At 34.4% G+C, this 27,007-nt stretch overlaps 1 protein-coding gene across 7 annotated transcripts in view; it reads right to left on the bottom strand.

Moving 5' to 3' along the window:
- The window catches only part of AP3S1 (adaptor related protein complex 3 subunit sigma 1), a 68,529-nt gene that overhangs the window by 8,265 nt on the left and 33,257 nt on the right, over positions 1–27,007 (bottom strand). For 4 of the 7 annotated variants that reach the window (XR_012037693.1, XM_072840609.1, XM_072840605.1 and 1 more), the window contains exons 4-5: positions 13,946–14,017; positions 1,480–1,587 (exon numbers count right to left, since the gene is read on the bottom strand). Coding sequence is in view for 6 of the 7 variants with exons in the window: in XM_072840609.1 (XP_072696710.1) it covers positions 1,480–1,587; positions 13,946–14,017 (180 nt within the window). In the remaining variant the exon portion in view is untranslated. The remainder of the gene's footprint in view (positions 1–1,479; positions 1,588–13,945; positions 14,018–27,007) is intronic. The other 3 variants (XM_072840607.1, XM_072840608.1, XM_072840610.1) reach the window with 1 other exon arrangement.

The raw sequence follows: 27,007 nt of genomic DNA, 5'->3' as shown, positions 1-27,007 counted from the left end.
GAAATTTGAGTTATCACTTAAGACTTTATAGCTTAGAGGTCAGAGTAAATCTTTTACTATACTAAATAATAAAAGGCAAGCCAACTCTACTAAATAATATTCTGAGCTCTTTTCCATGTCCTAAAACAAAACTTTTTGTAATCTAGTTTGTTTTCCCTTTTCAAAAACCAGTATTTTAAAAATTGGCTGTAGAACCCATAAAAACTATGTTGGTATTTAAAAGAGTCATAATTATAAGCTCTTCACCATTACAAGCCTCTTCTTTAGGCAACTCATAGGGATGGTAAAGTGAGATAAAGAGAAATGCAGGACTATTTAACTTTAAAATAGAGCACTGGCAAATGTTTTTATACAAAGCTTCAACTGTTTCCAACCCTCAGATTTTCGATATCCATCATCCTATATTTCATTCAATTCCAATGAACATAGCATTATATTAAACCGATCCTTTGAAGTGCCAACAAGATAAAAATTCTTTACAACTTGTCTGCTATAAATTAATGCTAGCATATTTTTAGTATCTTGCTGCTTTTGCAGTATAATTTACTTTAAATTAACCAAACACCTGAACTTGTATTTATAATTATAAATAAAAGTTATTTTTCTGAGTTATGACTATAAATACCAGAAGTAACAAGTATAATGTTGAATGACATATCAAAACTATTCATCTTTCTAAACTTCCATTATAGTAATAAGAAACAACCAAAACAATGTGAACTTCAATGGCTCAATTAAAGTACCTGTTATTGATACTCAGCCTAATATTTGAGGAAAGACTCATGAAAATTCTAAAGTAGGATTTTATATGCTAAAGTGCTGGTTGATCCTCAAGCACCTAATCGAGTAGCACAAAGCTAGACATGTGTAACTAACTAAACCTTTCTCCTTAGAATGCAGAAAAAGCCATGAATGTATGTATAACTGTATAAAACAGCCAACTTGTCGGTGACCTCCAGGAAGGATCCAGAATTCAAAGATTAAGGCAATTAATTTCTTTTTTTCAGTGTTCACTGAGGCTTGCAAAGCACCAATTGTAACTTGTAACATTACTTCCTCATGAGAAGTAATTTCCTCTCTTATCCTTTTCCAGAAATAGTTCTGCGACACTAAACTCATCTCTAAAATATCAAGTCTAAGATTTCCTTGATGATTACTAAGGTTTTGTAAAGCAAATAATGATTTCATTCTTCAAACAGGCCATTTCTTTTTTAAGCTGTTAAGAATCTAGAATTGTGTTTATTACCCAAGGCAGTTACAACCATAACCAAAAAAGAATACACAAAACTATCAGGTAGATAGTAGTCACAGAACATTTAACATACTAAGATATGTACATTCCATTTTTAAAAAACTGAATAAGCCTATCAGCTGTACTTAAAGGGTGATACTGAAGGACAAACAGTGAAAGCTACACATCATGCATAATTTATGATCATGCTTACTACCTCCATTAACTAAAGCACTTTCCATTCTTACCTCAGATTTCTCCAGTTTATTTTGTGCATCAATTTGTGTAACAATCTCATTCATGTTGGTCTCCAATACCATTCCCCCCATCACCATTTCTGCAAGAATATTGTGAACCTAAAGGGAAAAATAATACACGTCCATAAAAAAAAATTCACTACAAAAACGTTTCATGACTCCAGCAGCTTTTGTTTCAAACACTACTATGACTATTTCATAAGTATGAAGTGTAAAATAAAAATAATTTAGAGGGCTACTAATATATGTCTGCTACTACTAATCAGCCTGAGACAGTTATAAAACCTCTTTAAGTCTTAGTTTAATAGGCTATAAAACAGATATTAATAGTGCCTTCTTCCTAGATTGTTGAAAGGATTCAATGATTGTTGAAAGGATTCCATTCCATGGAAGAGCTCAGAACAAAGTAAATGATCAATAAACACTACCTAACCTATTACTATAACTAGGTTAATGTTAAAAAAATTATCTACAATGGCCTTTTATGCCATATTCTTAGCCAATAATCATAAAGTTATTTTATGCTCAAGGCATTTAATGAAGTTATGTGGCACTATAACAAGCTCCTGATTGAAATAAAGTAAAATTTCTTTTTTATTGTAGGTACTTTAATAATGTTTTTATCCCAAATACTTTCATACAGGCAATACTTAGATTTTGTTTTGAAAATATCATCAAATATATCTTACAATACTAAAAATAGCATCTTCCACTGGGGAGAAAAAATATAATCCAGCTGTTTTTTCATAGGTATTTACTGAATCAAAAATTACCAACTCAAAGCTAAATTAGGGTTTCACAGAAGAGCATACTTTGCTGTAATTTTTTAAAATAATGTGGTAATAAGAATGGAGACTCTGAAATTAGGTATGAATACTGACTCTACCACATATTAGTTGTATGTCCTTTAGTACACATACAATTGTTACCTTATCTGTAAAATAGAGATAAAAATAATATAGACACCTCATACAGTCATCATAAGAAATTAAATAATTCATGCAAAGTATGTACTATAGTACCTAAAAGATATTATAAAGTAATTTTTTATTTTAAGATTTTATTTATTTTAGAGAGCAAGCAAGTATGAGCATGAAGGGAGGGGGAGAAAGGGAGAGAGAGAAAGAGAGAAAGAGAGAAAGAGAGACTGAGAGAGAATCCCAAGACGATTCCCTGCTAAGGATGGAGCCAAACATAGAGCTCCATCCCACGACCCTGAGATCATGACCTGAGCCAAATCAAGGGTCAGGTGCTTAACCGACTGAGCCACGCAGGAACCCCAAGTAGTTTTATTTTAAACAAAAACTCGTTTTGGTTAAATACATAATTATATTATTTTATTTTCATTCCTTTATAAGACTGCACGCAAATGTATTCATGATTTTTAAATCCTATCATTATTTACTAATTTTTCATTTTGGAAAGATGGACAACTCATGTACAACTCTTGAAGAAAGGATCACAGAAATTACTTTTCTTGTAAACAAAACCAGAAGCCACAATTGTTTTAAAAACTAGTGCTAAAAAAAATAAATAAAAACGAATCCTAAATACCATCATTACTAACTGCTAACTCTTTAGCAACTAAATACCATTTATTAAAACTATGTTTTGGTGCTACACTCATGGTATTTAATTCAATTCTCACATCAACCTTTGTTACAGTTCAGAGAATAAGCCAGCCCAGTTTGCTCAAGACACAAAAACAAACTAGTATGTAGCAAATGAACAATTAAAACCTAAGTCTGAGTGATCCAAGTCCAATTCCTTGTTTTCTTCTGTTAACAATAATACATGAAATTGATACAGCAAATTAATTTTTAGTCATAATCTATGAAGATTCAATTAAAGATCAAGAAGGTTACTGGATGATAAACTATAACTACCCTACAATAGCTAACATATAATATATGGAGGGAAAGTATTCAAAAAGGAAGGCCATAGGCAGTGGAAGAATTCATTAAAACTTCTGTTTTAGCAGTGGAGCCTCTCTCTCCTTTTTAAAACAAATTCTCGCTGAGTGAAGTAAGTCAGTCGGAGAAGGACAAACATATGTTCTCATTCATTTGGGGAATATAAATAATAGTGAAAGGGAATATAAGGGAAGGGAGAAGAAATGTGTGGGAAATATCAGAAAGGGAGACAGAACGTAAAGACTGCTAACTCTGGGAAACGAACTAGGGGTGGCAGAAGGGGAGGAGGGCGGGGGGTGGGAGTGAATGGGTGACGGGCACTGGGGGTTATTCTGTATGTTGGTAAATTGAACACCAATAAAAAATAAATAAAAAAATAAAATAAAAAAATAAAACAAATTCTCATGAGAAAGCACAATTTGTAATACATGCTGATAAAAGTATAGCAACTCCACCAACCCCACTTTGCTCAGGTTTATGCATTTACTATTGCCTTTTCAAAAATATCTCAGAAACACAATCAGATCAGTGGAAGCCATAGATTTCAGTATTTTAGAAATGTTTACCAAGTTTAGAGGTATTAAAATGAATAGCCCACAAATGTGGGTCATACCCAAGAAATTCTAAGAACATATGTGCCAATACAAGAAGGACTAGGATGTAAATTTGTCCTCAAAATAAATATAACTCCTATGAAAGCAAATTTGGAAATCCAGAGAAGATAAAAAATACAAATGAGACCTGCGAGCTAAATCCTTAAGCATAATCTCATTTATTAGAAATATAATAAATGCCTAAAGAATATATTCTAGATGAGGAGATATATTACTTAGAAGTTCTAGGAGATTAACGGTATGGGATGAGTCATTAATTGGGAGATGAGTCCAAAATTATCAAGGTCATGACGTTCAAATAAGGTATGGAGGGATCATTTAGAAGCTGTCCAGTGACAGAAAACTTCATGTTCCAAGAATTGGGAGGAATTTTTGGCAGACTTCATAAGAGAAAGATGATAAAAGCTTTGCTTTCAGATTTGCCCTAACACATATAGCTGACATATTCTAGTATTTTGTTTTATAAATTTTACCTAAAACAGATTTTTTTTTTTTTAAAGAGAGAAAGAGAGTATGTGAGGGGCAGTGAGGAGAGGGAGAGGGAGAGAGAATCCTAAGCAAGCTCCACACCTAGCAAGTAGCCAAACATGGGGCTGATCTCAGGACCCTGAGATGGTGACCTGGGCTGAAATCAGGAGTGGAACATTTAACCAACTGAGCCACCCAGGGTCCCTTACCTAAAACAGATTTTAGTGGAAATAAAAGGATGATAACTATGCTTGAAATAAAACTCATCTACCAAACCCTTGATGTTTACCTAAGTGTTCAATGGGTTTTTATCCCCTTTTCTTGAATTTTTATAGGTTTTAAGTGTTTTTAAAAATAGCAAATACCACATTAGTAACGTATTTTTGCTTTTTTGTTTGTTTTTACCTATATATGCCCCATCTACCCCACCACATAGCTTCTTATGGACATACACCATAACTGCTAATTTCATTTTTACTTTTAAAAATCATGCTATAAGCAAATAGTTAAAAGTTCAAGCTATATAGAAACTTACACATGAACAAAAAGTCTCCACCACCCTCTACTTGTTACTAGGTCTCTCTATCCAGGGATAATCACAGTTAATTGTATCTTAAACAGGTTTCCACCACTTTCTGAAAGTTCCCACTATGCCCTTCACTTTAAAAAAAGACCTACATCCAGGATCCCTGGGTGGCTCAGCAGTTGAACACCTGCCTTCGGCCCAGGACGTGATCCTGGAGTCCTGGGATCGAGTCCCACGTCGGGCTCCCTGCACGGAGCCTGCTTCTCCCTCTGCCTGTGTCTCTGCCTCTCTCTCTCTCTGTGTCTCTCATGAATAAATAAATAAAATCTTAAAAAAAAAAAAAAGACCTACATCCATACCTGTTTCTGCTAACTGAATGAAATCCAAAGAGAATTTTCCAGAGTGGCTGCACTTTCATGTATTTAGGTAGTAAATAGTATGTGTCAATGCAGAACTTGGAGACTTTTGCTTAGTACTACTCTAACTTATTTAAGATTAAATGGTCTCTATTTTATTTTATTACTATTTATAAAAATATTGCACAATTGTAGGTATCTAATGATTATATACAATTTTTTCTTCAAAATTATTTATCTCAATTATCGTGAAATTCAAAAGTTAAAGAACAAGCCATGTGGTTTTTTAAAGCAATTTTCACTATCCCATTAGTGAACCATGTTTATTAAATGTTTTTAAAGTTTTTGTTTAAATTCTAGTTAAATTACAGTGTAATATTAGTTTCAGGTGTACAATAGAGTGATTCAACACTTCCACACATCACCCAGTGCTCATCACACATGTTTATCAAATACTATGTCAGCAGCATTCTGGTTTGAGTAGAGTGTACGTAATTAGTGGAGGGTAAAATGAAGACTAAATCAAACATATTTCACTTTTTAACAGTAACAAGCCTTCTAATAGACTGAAGTAAACATAAAAAAGGATAAGGAAAGGAAAGGAAAGGATGTCAAAGAGTTCACAGACTCCTTTCTACAGTTAGTCACTTGTTTGTAGAGTGTAAAAGTTACTTTGCTATAACTTGTTGGAAATGAAGTCCTCTGCACCAAGTATTTTTTACTTGGACTATATTAATATCTGACTATAGGGATGGTCAAATAAAATATGACATATCATTCTGTTGAATTCTTCACCTGAGAATAAAGCTGATATGTATGTACTGATAGGATTCATTTAAAGACAGATGAAGTTAATAAAGCCAGGCACAGAACACTGTGTGACCTCAATCACTGTGTGAACTCGAAAAACAAACTCACTCACTCACTAAACCAAAAAAAACTCTGCATATCTTTGAAAAATATACAGGAAAAACGTCTGGAAGCCTACCTACCCAAACAATTACTTCAGCTAAACAGTGTGGGATGGGGCTGAGTGGGTATAAGGAGGAAGACAAGGTAAGAACTTAGTGTTTAATCATATAGCCTTCAGTATTGTTTGACTTTTTTGTTTCTAAAGAAAGATAAGTGGTATTATTGTAATTTTAAAATAAAATATTTTACTATGGATAATGGTATAATGTTCTTTAATGGTTGTACGTCTGTCAGAGACACACAGACAGAAACAGGTATCACATATCCTTCTAAAATAACTACAAACTAAAAAAAAAAAATTAACTACAAACTACTTGAGGAATGGGATAAGGGACTATTCTTCATATAACCCTACAGGGTGTTTAGCACTCAATAAATATTTTGTAAAATGTGTTTTGCAAGGAACACCTCCTTCATCTCTGCTTGCAGCAAAATGAATCTAAGCAGGAATTTTAAATATAAGTGCAGGAGGTGCAAAGCAAAGTTATCAGTCTACTTTAAAAATTGTAATACCAAAAAAAAATTGTAATACCATATTACTTGATTTTTTAAAAAAGATTTATTTATTTGAGAGAGAGAACACTCGCCAAGCTGAGCATCAGTGGGAAGAGCAGAGGAAGCAGGAGAGAGAATCCCAAGCAGATTTGACACTGAGTGTGGAGCCCCATGCAGGGTTTGATCTTTCACCTTGAGATTACCACCTCAGCCGAAATCAAGAGTAAGATGCTCAACCAACTGTGCCACTCAGGCACCCCAAGACATCATTTTTTAAATTATTAAGACAGAATTGTCCCTTACAATGAAATGATCAACTATTTTTTTTTATTAATGTAGGTTCTTGCTAGTTTTTTTTTTTCAATTTATTTATTTGAGAGAACGAGTGAATGAGCAATAAGAGTGGGGAAACAGATAGAGGGAGATGGAGAAACTAAACAGAGCCTATGGGGGGCTCCATCTCATGACCCTGATATCATGACTTGAGCCAAAATCAAGAATTAGATGCTTAACTGACTGAGTCATTCAGGTCCCCCAATAATCAACTAAAGTATGTTAGAACATTTTAATTTATGTATTTCTGTGGGTCATGTTGTTACTAATTTGATAATAAAACATTAATAGATATTTGTTAATAAAAATTTTAAACAATGGACCTAATGTAATCTATTAATACCTGTATTTATAATTCCATCTGTGGTAAATAGATCTCTTTGTATTTTGACATTTCTTCAAATCTAAGCTACAACTGATTATTTGAAAAACTATCACTTTACATACTACTGAAAAGGAAAAACAATTAAATTATGACAAGCCATAGAATGTAACATTAATCCCAATTTCAAAGTGTTACAATGTGAGAGAAATCTGCAATTTTAGAGTCAGTGAATTATAGTATTTTCTCACCATTTTTAGCCCTACACATGTTGTTAAGTAAAATAAAAGCAATGATAAAAATATTTAAAAAAAATGAATGTTTTGGGGGTTTATTGGTGTCACTGCCAACATTAAAGAAAAATAAAAAGTTTAGCTTCAGTAATATATCCTTTCAAAAGATATTTACCACAATTTCATTAAATCTAAAAACATTTTTAAATTTTACTATAATCATTCTCCAACAAGACAGCTGATGTATTTAAGTGTTTTATAAATCAAAACTAGTGTTGATAATGTTATTAGCCTTAAGAAAGTGCTAAGAAAATAACCAGTTTTACCGTCATTTGGTTACTATTACCTTGAGACTGAGCCAGTTGAGCAGGTTCTTCTGCTAAAGAGTACTATTCCCCCAAAACTACTGATTTTTTTCTTAATATGCTGTCAAAATGACCTATCATTATAATGACCTATCAATATACCAATATTATATATATATCATGAAAGAAAATCTTAAACTATGACAATTTTGAAAATAATTCTGAAAGGAATTAGGATTATATTTTGTTAGTCTATCAACATTTTGATACAATTTTCAAGACAAAAATAGAAAGGGAAAATATATAAGATATTAATAATAATGATGACATTTGTTAATTGCTAACCAATGAAAAGCAACAGGGATGTAGTAATTCCAATAGCTAAATCTATTTTGGTGCACAATGCATTTTATATACTAACACTGAATATGAATGTCTCAAAATCTGAAAATTCAAAATATTCAAGTCTGATTTAAAAACTAGAAAGCTGTTCTACTTTCTATTCTATATTCCCGGGTGAGTATCAAGAAATCCTTTTTAAAAACTGCTTATTATAGAAATCAGAGTTGCTCAGTAAAAGATCTTAGAATATTCCAACTCCCTTTTTCCCCTTCGTGGTTTATGTGTTACTTGTGACTTGTACTTTAGTGCTACAAATTCTTTTCATATTAATCCCACAAGTACTTTAACAATGTTCTTTTATCTTTACTCACAAATTTACATCTTTCTTTGTTGTTCTTCCTTATTTAACTCATTCCTTCTTATATTTCACATTTCCCTCTGTGTAATCTTTTCTTTTAGAATTTCCTTTAGTAAAGCCTCACTGGTAGCAAATTCTCTCATTATTTTTCTCTGATAATGTCTATTTTGCCCATATTATTTTAAGATTTTTTTGTTGACTTGAGAATTCCAGTTGGGTAGTTATTTACTCTCAACGCTAGGTCTTCTAACTTCCGTGGTTGCTATTGAGAAATCATTACCTTCATTAAGAGCAGTGGTTAAATTGGGAAATGTTTCTTTTATATCTGGATGATTTTAAAAGCTCTTTCTCTTCAATTGTACTACCATTAATCTAAATGTAGATCTATTTTTATTTATTCTGCTTGTGATTCTTTTATCTGTGGATTGGTATCTTTCTTTAATTCTGGTAAATTCCCAGCCATTAGATACCCAGATATTAAGAGCATGCCTTGTTCCTTCTCTCCTGTTCTTCTGAGACTAATAAATGTTCATTAGATCTTTCTTGCTCTCTTCTCCCTGACGTATAAACCATCTTCCATGTTTTCACTCTTTCTTATCTTTTTAAGCTGCATTATGGACAGTGTTCTATCTTTCCTTTTACTCAGATACATGTAATCGACATTAAAGTACATATTCATTCACTGAATTTTTTTTTTAAGATTTTCTTCATTTATTCATAGAGATGCAGAGAGAGAGAGAGGCAGAGACACAGGCAGAGGGAGAAGCAGGCTCCATGCAGAGAGCCTGACGTGGGACTTGATCCAGGATCTCCAGGATCACGCCCTGGGCTGCAGGCGGCACTAAACTGCTGCGCCACCGGGGCTGCCCCTCATTCACTGAAATTTTTAATTTTGACTTTTTTCTTTTTGCCTCTTCTAGAAATTCTATTGAGGTTGTGTTTGTTTTTTTTTTGTTTTGTTTTGTTTTGTTTTTTTGAGGTTGTTTTCAAATCACCTAGGCTGTTTTCTGTAATACTTGATTCACTCCAAATTTTTATCAGGATCGTCTTTCTAACAACCTGTTCAGTCAATGGGATAGGGGCTGGTGTGTCTGGGGCCAATTTTTGGCTAGTGCTGGCAGGGTAGAATGGAGACTGGCATGTCTGGGGTTTAGCTTTCCAAAAGCCCAGCCAGCAGTCTGGTTAAATAAAGGAAGAAATGAGCAAATAAATAAATGCATCATGAATAATGAGAATAATAGGAAAGAATAATCAGAATAATCTTTCACTGTCAGAGTAGCAAGTTGCAAATATGGAAAAGGAAAATGGTAGAATAAAATCTGTAGTGTTGTACTATACTCTGAGGTATTATGATGAACTCAATGATTTTTGAAATATATACAGATATAGAAATAGATTAGGGGGTGCATGTGCACACATACACATACCTACATCTATTTGCCAGCTTGGTTCAGAGAACCAGGAGTAATATTACCCTTGAACAAACATGGTACCAAGATTGTTGTTTCTAAATATCATTGTCTGTGAAAAGGAATCAGGGTTCCTTTAAGAAACAGCTGACTCAGAATAGAGAATATGTAAGATGCTCTGTCCATAGAAAAAGCCTAGAAACAATAACCAGCCTCATAATTAGGAGCACCTCCACACTGTGGCTTCCATATACCATTTCCCATTATAAAAAGAATCAGGGCTCCTACGAGGAATGGCTGATAGCATGGTTAGAGGAGGATATTTACAATATGGGTCTGCAGCAACTAGTTGTGACAGAACACAAAACAGCTATCAAAACCTATGAAGGGGAAGGAATGGCAAAAGGCCTCAGAAGACAACCTGAAGGGGCTCCCCCTGGTCAAAGAAAGGCAATGTGAGCACCCAGAAGAGTACTATCTTCAGTTGGTTAAAACAAATCAAGCATATTAAAATTCCTATGTCACAAAAAACTAAAACAAAACAACACAACAATAGTCATTTTTTGGTGGGTATTAGGGAACTGAACTTTTAGGAAAACTGACAATAAGGGGAAATAATTTAGAATTTATCCTGTCCTTCCTATATAAACTGTATCTTTTAAGCCCACATCTCTGTCTTTTAATAAATAGTTTCATTCAATTCACATTTAGTGTACTGAATAATAATAGACCAATTTTAAACTCGTACTTTCACTTTTATCATGAAGTTGATCACATTTTATTTCTACCTTCTTTTAAATCACAGATTCTGTTTATAATCTCATTAATGGTTATAATCTATTTCCTTGCTCTCTTAAGTAAGTATGACTTTACTATTACTTATGAAACCTTTTTATATGAGGGAAAAACCTTTCAGATCAGATTTTCTTGGTGTGTGTGGCACCTTCAGTCTCCACATCCAAACCAATTTTGCATAAAGAGGCTGTCCCACCGCTTCAGGGTGACTTTTGAACTAATCTAGTCCAAAAGCAGGCTAAGGGTTGTGGGCAAAATTCTGTACCTCACCCTAAGGAAAAATGAGCTGAGCCAGTTAAGAGATTCCCAACTGCTGGAAGGTCCAGGGCTGCTAAAGAGTTGAAAATAATCCTACTCTCTCCCAGAAGGGCTTAAAATAAGACTAGCATTGTTTTGGACAGAAAATGTAGGGACTGGAAATGTCTATTTAACCTGTCTCTGACTCTTGCTATCCTGAAGCTTTTTGTCTCACTGCATTGAAAAAAATTAAAACAAATACTTATCCCAGAAAGAAGACATACAGTTAATTTTGGCAGGTTTTAAAATAGTGATACTCTATTGTGTGAAAGGAACAGGCTATAAAAACTACAGACTATCTGATCCCATTTCTGCTCTTAAAAGCATATTTGTTTCTGTACTTATTTGTACAAAAAAAAATCTAGAAATACACATGTTCTAAAATGTTAATACTAATGTTAATTAAACAATTAGACTGAAGTGGTTCTAATACCTTAGCAGCCTAAGTAAGCAAACCAAAACCTAACCTGTAAAGGACTAGAGGCTAAGAAATCAACACTTAAAGAAAATCAATCACAGCCAATTAAGCTTTTCCAAATAATACAATTGTGGAAGTTATAATCAATCAGATAATCTCCTTGTTTTGCTTCTGCCTCTTTTCTATAAAAGCCTCTCCCCTAGCTCCCATTGGTGGAGTACTCCTAACTGCTTCTGGCTTGGCACTGCCCAACCTGAATCAATTTTTGTTCAAATAAATTAAAAAATTTTTATAATATGCCTCAGCTTTTCAGCTAACATTAGGAAATCTCTGAAACTGAGAGGACTTCCATCTATTTTCCACTTATGTGTATTTTCTGATTTTTCTAAAATGAATGTATATCAATGTAAAATAGAAATTTTAAAAACACTGCGTCATGTGTGGAAGCTATAGATGAGTGAAACTTAATTTCTCTATTAAAGAAATCTTTTATTCTCTAGTAAAAATATGAGAACTTTAAGTATAACGTTTACAAGAGATTCCTCAATTTTCTGAAGAAATGCTAGATGACATAAGCTAATGATCTTTGAATAGTTGAAAGGTCTTTTTATAAAAAGACCTTTTTAAAGCATTTTAATCATGTACCAAAACATAATTTTGAATACTGCAAACCCTAATGCCTAAAAATAACAGAAGTGTTTGTAAGTGTGAAAAAGCATAAGATAAAGTAATTAGAGAAAATCAGTAGAAAACTAAAAATAGGTTCTTAAAAATATCAAGCTTAAGTTCTCTGTCCAAAATGAGTTAATACATAAAATCAAATCACTTAATAAATGAAAAATATAATCTAGAGGACTGGCTAATAATAAAAGTATGTCTTTTGATGGTTCACAAATAATAGAATACATTCTTTCCTTGTGCAGCTTGACTGTAGTAGCAGTTATATAACTCTATACATCTACCAAGACTTAACTATATGCTTAAAACTGCTGAATTTTAATGTGTGCAAATTACACCTCAATAAAGCTGATTTTTAAAAATCACATTTTCTGCTAAAATTTCCAGCATATTATTTCAGACTATTTTATGCCTTAATCATTCAAAACAATCTATTAAACTTAATAGAAAAAAAAATCTGTATATGGTAAAAGCGGATTCTTTTCTTCCAAAAATTCCTTTTCACTAGTACCCAGTAATACTGGCTAGAAAGTTCAGTCATCCTTCCCTCTCCTCACCTCCAGCTTTCAGCAGACCACCATGTCCTGTCAACGCACTTTTTTTCATCCCTACTGTATTGCCTTAGTTCACGTCTTTCTGGACTACTGCAATAGACTCCTTATTAATTTCCCTGCCTTTAATCCTCTACCTACCAATCCAATCTTCATAATGTAGAAAAAAATGATGTGGCAACAAACAAACAAACAAACACAAAACCCACCAATGTTCAACAAAGCAACAATAATATCAATAAACACTTTATTAAAAATATTAAAACGGTTCAATGCTACAATGTCTAAAAGCCATGGCACTGGGCACCTGATTATTAAAATGGTACAATGTCTAAAATCCATGGCATTGGGCACCTGGGTAACTCAGTTGGTTGAGTGTATGACTCTTGATTTCAACTCAGGTCATGATCTCAGGGTCATGGGATTGAGCGCCGCCTCGGGTTCTTCGCTCGGTGCAGAGTCTGCTTGTCCCTCTCTTTCCCTAAGCTTGTGTGCACATGCTCACTCACTCGCATGTATGTGCTCTCTGTCTCCCTTTCTTAAATAAATAGATAGATAGATAGATAGATAGATAGATAGATAGATAGATAGATAAATAAAGTCTTAAAAAAATTCATGCTACCAAAGGCACTTTAAAATTAGGCTGCCCAATCAAAACCAATCCCCCTCCAAAGCCTGTATTTTTATCTCTGCCTCTAGAGCCAACATCTCCACTTCTGTCAGTGAAATATCTACTAATCCTTAAAAAAATCCAACTTCAATGTAATTTCCTCCATTCACACCCTCTTAGGCAGAGCAGGTGGGTTGGCTGTGTTCCCACTAACACTGAACACAACGCTTGTACTTGTTAATGCCTCTGTTTCCTCCTCTAGATGTGGATCCTCTGGGCAGGGTCTGAATCTTCACCAAATGCAATGCCTGGCTCACAGTAAAATTTATGAGTTATACTAAATTAATAAATACATAAAAGAATAAAATAGTATTATTCACTAAATCCAGTTTTACTTTGGCAAATATAAATTAACATATTTCCTCAGATAAAACGTTTAGGAGATTTGACAACATAGAGTACCTTGTCTACATGGAAAATTAAATCCAGTTCACAAACATTTTCAAAACACTTGTCTAATGTTTCCACAAATACCTGAAGAAAAAGAAAAGAAAAAAAAGGTTAAAAGCTCTTGAGAATTGTAAAAATTCATTCAAACCTTTCATCTATAAAGGAGACAATCCTTAATTGTGAAATAATGCTTTCTAAACTCTATTATCACATTTCTGTATTAAACATTGTAATAAGTGCAACAGGAGTAATTATAGACTATTCTTCATGTAACTACATTTCAATACATTAATATACAAAACAAAATAAACTTTGCTGAAAATAGCTAAGAACAAGAAATTCTTAGCACCATTACTTTAAAAAGCACTGAAAAATATTCAAATCAGTCTCCTTATATTCATGTGAGGAAAAAGGAAAGCTTAGTGGAAATACTTATCTACATAGATGGGCACAGTCCAAGTATCTACCACATCTAATGCAGCCAGAATTTTCAATTAGCAATTCAGTATGAAAGATGACTCAAAATGATTTATGGAAAAAGCAACGACTTTGGAATCAGACGTACCTGGTTCCGACTCTGGCTTCAATAGCTTGCAGGACCTTGTGTGGGAAAGGGTTAACTCAGTAGGCCTGGGATGTTCAAAACTTACACATTCCCCCACAAAGGGCCTCTCAGGACTAGCTCCTGAGAATTGAGCTCCTGGGAACTGAGCTCCGTGCCTTTGCAAAGTTCTGTCTGGTAAGAGTGTCTTGGTATGCCTGAGTCCTTGGGCTTGCACTATATACACCAGTCTGGGCAAATACTTTATGCTAACAATGTGATTTATAATGAACATCTCTTTTTCTCTGAGGTTCTAGAGCTTAAGCAAGCAAGAAAGGTCAGTCACAATGGTGCTACATGCCTATGTGACTGAGCGCCAGCAAAAATCCTGGGCATGCAGACTAGGGTGAGTGTCCCTGATTGTAGAAAACTGCACATCTCACCACATGTCATTTCTGGGGGAGTTAAACATAACTTGCATGACTCCAGTGGGAAGGAACACATTGAAGCTTGCACCTGGTTTTCTCTAGACATTTCCTCATGTGCTTTTGATGATCTTACTGTTTCTCATCACTGTAATAAACCCTAACCATGAGCACAGCAACTTTTGAGCCCTATGAAACCTAATGAATCCGTGAGGTCATCCTGAAGACCCCTGACACAAGGTTTCAAAACTTAATCTCTTAAATTCCACCTTGGAAGAGATGCCTAGGTGGCTCAGTGGTTGAGCGTCTGCCTTCAGCTCAGGGCGTGATCCCAGGGTCCTGGAATCGAGTCCCACATCAGGCTCCCTGCGAGAAGCCTGCTTCTCCCTCTGCCTATGTCTCTGCCTCTGTGGGTCTCTCATGAATAAGTAAATAATATCTTTTAAAAAAAAGTAAAAAAATTTCCACCTTGCACAGGTTGTCACTATTTTTGCTATTCCCACTACCCTTCACAAAGGTAATTCACAGACAGAATGACCACACAATTTATCATACAAACTGGGGGCATGAAGAGTAAAAGGGAGCAGCTAAAATTTTATGATTATTATAATAGTATGCAATGTTATCATAATTTCATAACAGCCTGGAACAAAAGATGCAAAGCAGGACTGTTCCAGCAAACTGAGATGTATGGTTGTAATCCTATAGGACCAAGAGTAAAATGGGAAGAGCAGGCTTCTTGCTAAACTGCTCCTACCACAGGCTAATTTACACAGATCCTCAGTCCAAGGTTCCTTCCACCAGTGTAGATGGGGAAGACAAAGTGAAGCAATGTAGGCCAGGAACTGTATCACTATAATCAATATTGTCTTAGACCATGGGCTGGCAACCTTTCTCTGCAAAGGGCAGAGAATAAGTATTTTAGCTCTGTGGGCCATACAGTGCAGCAAAAAGCAGCTATAGATAAACAATGAGCATGGCTCTATTCCAATAAAACTTAACAAAAAGGTGTAGCAGGCTGGATTTGACCTGCTGTAGTCCATTGGCTCCTGGCTTAGACCAAAGTCAGTAGAAATAAGAGGTCTATAAATAACCAAGAATATATAGTTTTACTCAGGAACTTCATTCATGGGAAGGCAAGTTATTCAGATAACCAACTGTGGAGATAACACAGGTCAGCCTCAAGTGAGTTTCTAGTTTATTTCAATTTTGAGGTTGGTAGAAAGTAAGTAACACCCACTCAAACTCCCAACTTTATCTATTTTTTCTCAAGGCCTTGGTGACATGGACCCTGGAATGACTCCATTCATTCTGCTGGAAACTAATTCAGATTCATTTTCTTTCTTGTTATAACAGATTCTTGTATTCAGTATTTATACTGAATGGGACAATGCTGTTGGAATACAGAATTGAACATGCTTAACAAACATTAACTTCGTAGGGAAAGAAAGAATGTGAGAAGAAGATAAAAACTTTTCCATTGAAAAAGAAAATGCTTTTGAAACTGCATGTTTAAGTTGGACATGGTGTGATTTCCAACTTATAAATAAGTTACGAAAAGTAAAGCCACTTAAGTTCTGCCCCCCTTCAGAAAATGTTTACTTAAGTACATACATACCTACAAAGCAGTACACTAATCACACAATGTATAATGTCATGAATTTCATAAAGTAAAGACATCTGTGTAACCAACACACAAATCAAGTGTATCAAGTGTTGGAATATTACCAGTGCATGAGAAGCCCCTCATACTTCATTTGCCACTATCACCATCAAAAGTAACCACTACCTTGCTTTCTAACACTACAAGTATGTTCTGCCCATTTCTCAACTATGTTAAATGAGATCATACAATATGCAACCTTTTGTGAGTCTCATCTTTTATTCATCATTATTTTTGTGACATTTTGTGTCATTTATTATACAACAAAAAAGCTGATTTATTCTCATTTACAGCAATGCTATTGCATGAATATATCACAGTGTATTTACCCATGTTCCTGATGACACAAGTTTGGGTGGTTTCCATTACCCTGCCATTACAATTAGCACTGCTAAGAATATTTGCATACATGTCTATTACTGAATGTGTATGCACACATACCTAATAAATGTATGCACAGAGAAGTGCAGGGTCACAGAGTAGCACATAGCTTGAATGAATAGCACAAAATGGATTTTCTCTCTCTTTTTAAAGATCTATTTATTTACCTTAGAGAGAAAGCAAATTGGGGGAGGAAGAGAGGGAGAGAATCCTAGAGCAGACTCCCAGCTGATCAGGGAGCCGGGCACAGGGCTCCATCCCATGACAATGAGATCACGACCCAAGCCAAAACCAAGTCAAATGCCCAACTGACCAAGCCACCAGGCGCCCCTACCATATAGATTTTCAAAGCAATTATAAAACTTTATACTCCACAAACAGCAGTGTATGGGCATTCCCATACTTATATATCCTTTTTAACACTTTATGCTGTCAATCTTCTCACTTAAATCATTCTTATGCATGTGTGGTGGTATGTCATTATAATATCAATTTAATTTTCCCTGATGGCTAAGACTCAGCATTGTTTCAAATTTATCAGCCATTGAGATAGCTTTCTTCAGGATGTCTGCTCAAGATTCGGCTCATTTTTGTACTGGTCTTTTCTTTCTCATGTCTAGAAATTCTTCACATATTCTAGACACAGTCCTGTCATCTATACATATTACAGATATCTTCTCCCATTCTGTGCTTGCCTTTTTATTCTCCTAATAATGAATGTTCTTGGAAGTTTTAATTTTCAGTATTTTCCAATTAATATCATTTTTCTTTAGGATTAATCTTTTTTTTAATGTCCAATTTAAGAAATTGTTGCCTATAGCAATGCTAGGAAGATATTTTTCCAAAAGTAAACAAAAGCTTTACTGTTTTATTTTTCATGTTTGGACTGACTAGTGGAACTTATTTTTGTGTATGGGTAAGTTGGTCTTCTTCAAATTAAAATTATTAGGGGCACTTGGCTGGCTCAGTTGGTAGAGCATGCAACTCTTAATTTCAGGGTCATGAGTTCAAATCCCACGTGGGCATGGAGTCCACTTAAAATAAAAAAAATTAAATTATTATGAGATTTTCTCGTCAGAATAAAGTTTCTAGTATGCCTTTATTTTTCCATGCTTACTTTTTTCAAATCCACTGGTTTGATTATCCATATATTATAGCTACACATTCTTTTTTAACCATCAGAAGATGAGTATCTTGGTGAAAATGTTATCTAAATAGTTTCCCATCACTTATGTATATTTATAAAAAGATCAGTGGAACCCACTGAATCAATGTGCAGACAATGCTGAGCAAAGCAATAAAGAATTTTCTTGGTAGCTTTAAGTGCACCACCAGTGAACCACAGAGTGGCAAAAAAATATGGGCTGCTAAAGAGAAAGTATGGTCTGTGGTGAGGAAACCAAAAAGATCTAGCTTCAAATTCCTACTCTGCTACTACCTATGTGAGTTTGAGCATCACTTCTCCAAATCTCAGAACTATAAAATAGTGATACAACTACCTATCTTTCTAGATTATCTAGAAGATTTAGGTAAATAATTTATGGGTGCCTGGGTGGTTCAGTCGGTTAAGCACCTGCCTTTAGCTCAGATCATGATCTCAGAGTTCCGAGATCAAGCCCTGTGTTGGGCTCCCTGCTCAGCAGGGAGTCTGCTAGTTTCTCTGCACCTCCCTGTTTGTGCTCACATGTTCTCTCTTTCTCTCTCAAATAAAAAAAAAAATTAGATAAAGTGCCAAAAACACATCTAATAAAATGGAATCAGTATTGTTCATCTGGCTATTTAAAACATCCAAGGATTACAATTAGAAAATAGAAAATTCTAATTCTGTTAATAAACACTGATATAAAAGCAAGGTAACTACCTGTTGAAGCTGCCAGGCCTTCATGATGTGCTCATTAATACAGAAAGGGGGGCACCTGGGTGGCTCAGTCAGTTAAGCGTCTGACTCTTGGTTTCAGATCAGGTCATGATCTCATGGGTCTTGGAATCAAGCCCTGAAGGACTCTGCGCTCAGCAGAGAGTTGGCTTGAAAGATACTCCCCCAACTCTACCCCTCACCCAACTAATATGCATGTGCACACTCTCTATCTCAAATAAATAACTCAACCCAAATACACACACACACACACACACACACACACACACACACAGGAATTAAAATGTTGCCTGTATTTAAACTAGAACAAAGCCACCTTTGAAAAAAGTAAATACTTTAAAAAAAAGTGTCCTGCAGCAAAATATCATAAACACCATACATGTTCTAATTTAGGAAAATAATTCTTAAGATTAAGACATTCGGGCAGCCCCGGTGGCTCAGAGGTTTAGCACCGCCTTCGGCCTGGGGCGTGATCCTGGAGTCCCAGGATCAAGTCCCACATCAGGCTCCCTGCAGGGAGCCTGCTTCTCCCTCTGCCTCTCTCTCTCTCTCTCTCTCTCTCTCATGAATGAATAAATAAAATCTTAAAAAAAAAAAAGACATTCAAATGCTAAGCTTGGTCTAAAAAAATTAAAAACTCTCTTCAAAAAACAATTCCATTGGTGTCTGGCTGGTTCAGTCACATAGATGCGACTCTTGATCTCGGAGTCGTGAGTTCAAGCCTCACAACTGGTGTAGAGATTCCTCAAAAAATAGAAAATCTTAAAGAAAGTTTCCATTAGTTTTCTTTTGATTTAGCAAAAATTCTTAATTAGAAATCTAGAGCTTTGTGGGTAGATACACACACTGATGTGGTATATGGACATGGCCAAGGCAAAACTAATGGTCTATAAACTGAAGTAAAGAAATGAAGAAAAACAAATTAATGGGCCTTTGGGGTTCTAGCAAGAACAAATAATAAAGTTGCTATTACATCATATTTCACAAAAGAGAAAGATAAAAATAGCAAAGTACTAAAAGTGACATGGTAAATAGCATTCTCTTATGTTTCAGTTTAAAAATGATATAAAGTTCAGGGGCACCTGGGTGGCTCAGTTGGTTAGGTGTTCAACTCCTGATTTCACTCAGGGCATGATCTCAAAGATCATGCCCTGAGATCCAATCCCACATTGGGCTCTGAGCTCAGCGAAGAGTCAGCTTAAGATTCTCCCTGTCACACTCTCTCTGCCTACCCCCCATCCTACTCACAAGCATGCACACACTCTAAGATAAATAAAAATTTAAAATAAAGATCTAAAGTTTAAAGTCAATTTCAATATAACAGTTATCTATCTACTAAGTAGTAACTCACTAATCTCTGGCCTCCAGAAATGCAAAGGTTAATGGGAAAAAATCTACTTAAGAAAATTATATTTTGAGTTTTCCTTCATTTCAATGATTATCTAGTTTTCCAGAAAGAAATAAAGAGAGATATTCTGAAAAAAAAAAAAAAAAGCCACAACCACATATAAACAAAAAAGCCACATCCACATATAGACAGTCTCCCTTCCCAGCACCCTTCTAACAACAAAACTTTCTTGTGTTTCCTTTATCTTTAATTACAGATTTGTGCATCTGGACCATAACGATAACAGTAATCTATAATGAGGCTGCTTGGTATTTAACAGTGCTGGGTACTTAAGAGCATAGGCTTTTGTAAGCATGTCTCTATTAAAATTTCAGCTTAGCCTCTATGAAATCTAGGGCAAATTGTTTCATTCTAAGCCTCAGTTTCTTCATTTGGGCATAATAATAATGGTACCTATGCCATAGAGTAGTTTTAGTCATTAAATGAATAAATATAAAGGGCTTAGAACAATGTTTCTGCCAAAAATATATATGTTGACTAGTATAATAATATATACCTATGGAGAAATAAAAATATGAACCAAGTAAAACAGATGCCACAAAATATCCTGAAGCAGTATCACTTATATGGCAGACTCACCCCCCACCCCCTTAGAGTTTCTAGGTAAAAATATCATTTTTTTTCCTGAGTTTGGGGATTTCTACTAAATTTTAGGAGGAAATCTATAATGTTAAATGAAATACGTAAGCCTTAAACTGACATGTTTTAAGAAAGAAAAAGTCTTAAGCCCAAAAATAGAAAGCATAAATTTAAAAACACTAATAATATACCAGGAGATCTAAAAAAAAATGTTTTTAGTCAGCAGTAAGATGTTCTAGAGAGATACTGATTTAACTCAAGCCAAGAATAAAAAAAATACCACTAAAGATGTACCAGAAGAGCTAGGGAAGGCAGACTAAACTTAAAATCAGATCAACTGCCTTTGAGGAGCAGTGATGAATATAGCATAGGTATGCTCTCCAATATGTACTGTTGAATGTAGTACTCACAATCTTTAAGGTATGGTGCTTAAGGTGTGTGTGTAAACAGCACTCAACTCAGCATATGATTGGGTTCTGGACCAAATTTCCAACAAAATCTGTCCTGGGCACTAACGTGTCAACGATGACAATCTTAATAAAAACAGAGACATTTATTGTGCATTTACCGTGTACCAGGCACTTTACACATATTAAACCTTCAATTTCAGCATGAAGAAACTAAGAGTTGGATGAGAGAACAATCTGTCTTCTGTACTCATGTCAAATGATTCTGAAAGAGTTCACACATCAATGATTCTTTTTATGTAATTTATTTCTATTTTTTTTAGAAAAGGTTAATGATGATAATGCTAGAATCTATTGAATATATATTACTATGGCACTACCATTTCTCTGAGTGCTTTAAATATATTAAATATATTAATTATATTTAATTATTATATTATAAAATAATATATTATATATTATATATTATTATATATAATTATATTAATATATTAAATATATTATTTTATTTAATCCTTCATGATAATCTCATTATTATCAACACCTGCAAAAGGGTAATCAAAAGCAAAAAGTCAACTAACTGCTAACACAGTGAGATAGGAGAAAGTCTCATTGCAGAATCCAAATTCTTATTCACTAGGCATAATGTCTCCAACAACAGAAAATAGTACTTTATTTTTAAAGTGGTTATTTAGAAAATTTGGAAAATGTCGAATAATAGAAACAAAAATTTTAACTTTCCATACTTCCAACACCCACATGAACACAGTATTGACCAGGGCAGAGACTACTTGCACTATAGGATATTTAATTACATTGGGGCCTCTCCATTAAATGGACTTAGTATCATCCGTATGTTGGATTTAGAAGTCTAAGGAAGAACCAGGGTTTTGAATGCATAAGGCTACTAAATTAAATATTAATTTTGAAAACGAGAGTAACCTCTGAATTATTTGTGCACAAAAGCTACTTGTGAGATTTTTAAAAACTTGTATTGACACAAATTGTTAAAAATTATATTTCAACTTCCAAGCAAAAGCTAATTTTAAAAATCATATTTGGCCTTGAAAAATATTCTTCTATGTATATGGTACAATTAATATTTTGAGTACTGCCTTAACACAAAATAAATGCAAAACCTAGAAAAATATTCCTTACATAATTTCAACTAATCAATACAAAAGGCATAATGGAAAATCACCATTTGGCAAACGCAAAACTAATTCCTTTGGGCAAGAAACATAGAGAGATGCTAAAATTTATGACCAAAAATATGACTAGAAAAAGGATATTTACATGGCCTCAAAATTATACCCCTGAGATACTTTTAAGTACAAAGAGATAATGTACGTTTAGAGTATACAAACCTGGCAGGCACTGTCTTAACCAGGGGATCCAAATGAGTATCACAAATAATAAGACAAAATGCCATCATGTCCCTCCTGCTATGATGCATGTGAAGGATGGAAAAGAGCTACTGTGGTATACTCAAACTGAGGATCATTCTACAGAATAACTGGCTAGTATCCTTCGAAGGATCAGTTTGAAAGACATGGAATGCATGAAAGACAAAAATGAAGAACTAATTACAGAGTAATTAGAGGAGACTCAGGAGGCCTGAAAACTAAATGCAATATGTAACCTGAATTATATCTTCAACAAGAAAAATGACATCCATGGGAGAACTGGAAAATTTTGAATAAGGTCTGCAGATAATAAGGTCTGCAGATTAGATTGATTATTATATCAATGCTGACTTCCTGATTTTAATCATTGTACTGTGGTTACAGAAGTCAAATTTAGGGAATGTGGGTGAAGGTATAAAATGCAAGAATTCTTTGTACTGCCGCTCTTTTTAAAGTCTGACATAATTTCAACATAAGTTTTAAAAAAATTTAAAGAAAATCTTAAACACCAAGCTCCTCTCCTCCTCTAGGACCAATTCCTCCCTGAAAACCTATCATTCTGTACTAGGAAATAAGGAATTCATCTTACATCAAACAATAACACCAACTTGAGTTTTTCTCTCTCTCAAACCTGCTTTAAAAGGAGAAAAAATAGCGGCACCTCGATGGCTCAGATGGTCAAGCACCCAACTCTTGGTTTTGGCTCAGGTTTGTGGGATCAGGCCCCATAATGGGCTCCACACTCAGTACAGAGTCTACTTAAGATTCTCTCTCTCCCTCTGCCCATCCCCTGCTTTGGCAAGTGTACATGTGTAAAAACTCTTTCCCTCTAAAAATAAATAAATAAAATCTTAAAGGAGAAAAATAAATAAATTCTAAGTTACTTCCAGCTCTAAAATTCTGACTTGAAGTACCTGACTTTCAAAACACCTCCTTCATTTCACCACTATAAATTAAATAATAATATGTCTACTATATTCTAGGCCCTATGGTAACTATATATATTAGCCCTAATTCTTACGACAACGTTGATAACGTAGGTATATATATCAGCACCTACAGAGAAGAGAACTGGGAAGGATATGGGTAAGTAATTTGCTCAAAGTAACTATTAGATGACACAGCCAGTATTCAAACCCACACCATCTGACTCCAAACACCAACTTGACTCTGTGATGCCTCCCAAAAGGGCAGGTGAGATGTGAACAAATGTGTAGATTAGAACAGTATCATCAAATATGATACAAGGATTTATCATGAAGTAGCAATATCAATACCTGCAAAGTGAATATTATATTTGCAGTTATTGGAAAATAGACTTCTCAAAGAAAGTAAGACAGGAAAAGAATTTCAAGAGTGCTGAATCAGTCTAACAGTGTCTGATTCAAATTGTAGAAATAAAAAAAAAATTGTAGAAATATTCTTTGGTTTCCCACATATATATAAGAAGTGAATCTTATTGGAAACAGAAATTTTTAATATTCTGGTAACAGTATGGTGTCACAGGTAGAATTTTCCTAAAGTAATCCTCAGCATTCACTCAGAAGCACCTGGAAAATGAGCCAAGTGGGCCAGGGCTCCCTCTTTTGCCAGCAAGAGGAACTGCATCAGAACTCACCCTCCCATGTGACCAGGGGGTCTATTTCCCCCAACCCACCCTCCATGGTGGAGCTGGAGCTTCCCATGGTCCCCAAGTGCCAGTCCACTGGTCTTCTCAGATAATTATTAAAAATAACCAATATAGCCCAATTTTTAAGCAGTGTACTAACAAGGCTTTCAAACCTACTCTTATAACAAAAGAAAACAATGATGCAGGGTAGAAGGCAGTGAAGACTCCACTGGCACACCATTCTACATCCAGTAGCACCCACCTACCATAATTTCCTATGCAGTTAAGGAAAGATCATGGGATCTCTCTTAAGAATTCTTGGCTTACAAGTTCCTCCGGTTAGGCCAATTTCTTAGCAGATAACTCTATTAGCACATAAAATTCATCCTAAGCCATTACACAACACAGAGGATAAGAAAAGTAATAAATTCTCATAAAAATGAAGAAGCTAAAAGGCTTCTTTATCCAACTTAGTTTGCATACTAATGAAATATACTTTATACACCTTCCTTATAAAAACTGCTTTAAAGATAATGTCAGCTAAAAACCACTGACAGCTGCATGTCAGTCATTCAGCCCTGAGTTTCGTGTACACTCTTTTTTAAAGCTTGCACCCACTCTATTAGCTGGTATTATTACTATCATTTCCATTTTGCAGATGAGGAAAATGAGTGACAAAGATGTAAAAAAAACTTGCCCAAAGTTACACAGCCGATACAAAGCAGAGACTGAATGGTTTTAACCATGACTAGCTTACTTTGATTCACTGATCTAACAACTCCATGAGGTTTATAGCCATCATAGTGAAAAAGGAATACTTTCTACAGGTGAAAAAATTTAAGGTCTATAAAGATTAAATGACATGCTTAATTTTATACTAAATTAGCATTCGCAGCCAATAAGTAAAATAATTTCCTAACAGCCAGTCTATCGTTCAGGATTATAGTAATAACAAATGCTATATGTGGAGCTCTAGTTTATATACACATGGCAATACCATGGTCAAACATCTTTTTAAACCTCAAGAGAAGTTCAGCTATTAGCTTTCCAGTTTTTTCTGATTTCAACTGAACAAGACTGCTACATGTAACAGAATTTGGACTTATCCAGTGAATCTCTATGCCTCTCTTTATTATCAGCTTAGCATAATAAATTAATTGAGGACAATATGATTGCTTATAAATAACTCAAAAAACCAATGTTAATATTTAATGAACTTCTCATTCTCACTCTGTAAATATTTTAACACTTCCAATGAAGACATGCTGCAAACAGGAAGACTAAGAAAGCCATCTATCAATTCTGAAATGTGCTTACATGGCAGTCGATATCACACCAACATTGTACATCTCAGAAACAAAAAAGGATCACTTCTTTTCAAACTTACAAAGAATTTTAAAAAGAAACAAAAGAAAACACAAGCTGATTACTCACTTGGGTGACAGTGTGGTACAAATCCCACATGGAATTTACTAATGATGCCTTCTCTCAAATTTCACATAAGATATAAATCTTATCAAATCTGGGACAACATATGCATACCTTAGAAACACAAAACCTTTGCATAAAAATACATGCTTCCAATGATCATTTGAATGGTATCATTCCAACATTCAAAAAAGGTAAAACTTAACATGTTTATTAATTACATATTGATGTTTAAGTTTTATAGATTCATTCTTTCAAGAATATGCAAGACCAAGAGGTTTTCATCTAAACTCTCTTGCTTTATAATTTTCCATTTCAGTTTTTTACTTTCTATTTGCCTTCCTAAAAGCTAGAAGATGGACAAAGCAAGAAAATCAATTCTAAATAAGCTCTATTAGCTGTTTCATGAAACCAAAGCAGAAAAAATGAGCTAGTCCCTTCCATCTTTGTTCACTCAACCACTATCTTTTGAGTGACTGACTCAGGCATGCTCAGTACTCCCTCTGAAGTATTTAATCATCTATGGTGATCGCAGGGGAAAGACAGCAACTATAGAAATTCCAACATGTTTGTGGTAGTGGTAGAATTAGTCCCTGTAAGGTAAACTACAGAACTTTTTTTTTATGACATGATAGATCAACATGTGATAACTCAATGGGATCTTCTTATAAAAATAGTTCTAGCCTATATTAGTAATGGAAAATGACACAATTCTCCTGAAATCCTCTTTTCTGTGTCTTACCCAATATCAAGACTAATCATCAACATTTGAACAGCAGCAGCTAAAATATTTTACAAGACACAATACCTAATTTCCACATTCCACAAACACATGATAGAATTTACCTCAGATATAATGTAAGGTATTTGTTCTTTGACAATCCCCCACATAATTCTCTTCTGAGATCTAACTAAGCAATGATAACCATTAAGATCAGCCACAGCATCAAAAAATAATCAATGACGATGGCTTAAATCCCAGGATTCAAGCATAAAATACTGCCAATTCATCTCTAGAAAAATTCACGTTTTAGTCTTTCTTAACTGTAATCTTTCTCTTCAACATAGACTGAATTTTAAACAGATTACTTTTCTTCTTTTCCTCTTGTAACATTAGTAGCTAGCTAAGAAAAATAAAGTGTTTTGGAATGTAATGTGTATGCCCACTACTCCCTTCAGCTATGGATAATTGAGAGAGAAACAGAAAGCAGTTTCATATTTAAAAATCATTTTCTAAAAAATACAAAACTTCTATGAAATAATGGTGTAATGAATTAACTACTACCTATATGAGATAAACCATGAAATGTGTTAATGAACAAATGTAAAAGGATGCAATATAGGGTTCTGA

Source organism: Canis lupus, chromosome 10 (assembly GCF_048164855.1).
Source record: "Canis lupus baileyi chromosome 10, mCanLup2.hap1, whole genome shotgun sequence".
In the NCBI taxonomy this organism is placed as follows: Eukaryota; Metazoa; Chordata; class Mammalia; order Carnivora; family Canidae; genus Canis; species Canis lupus.
This window is presented reverse-complemented; position numbering and strand designations above follow the sequence as displayed.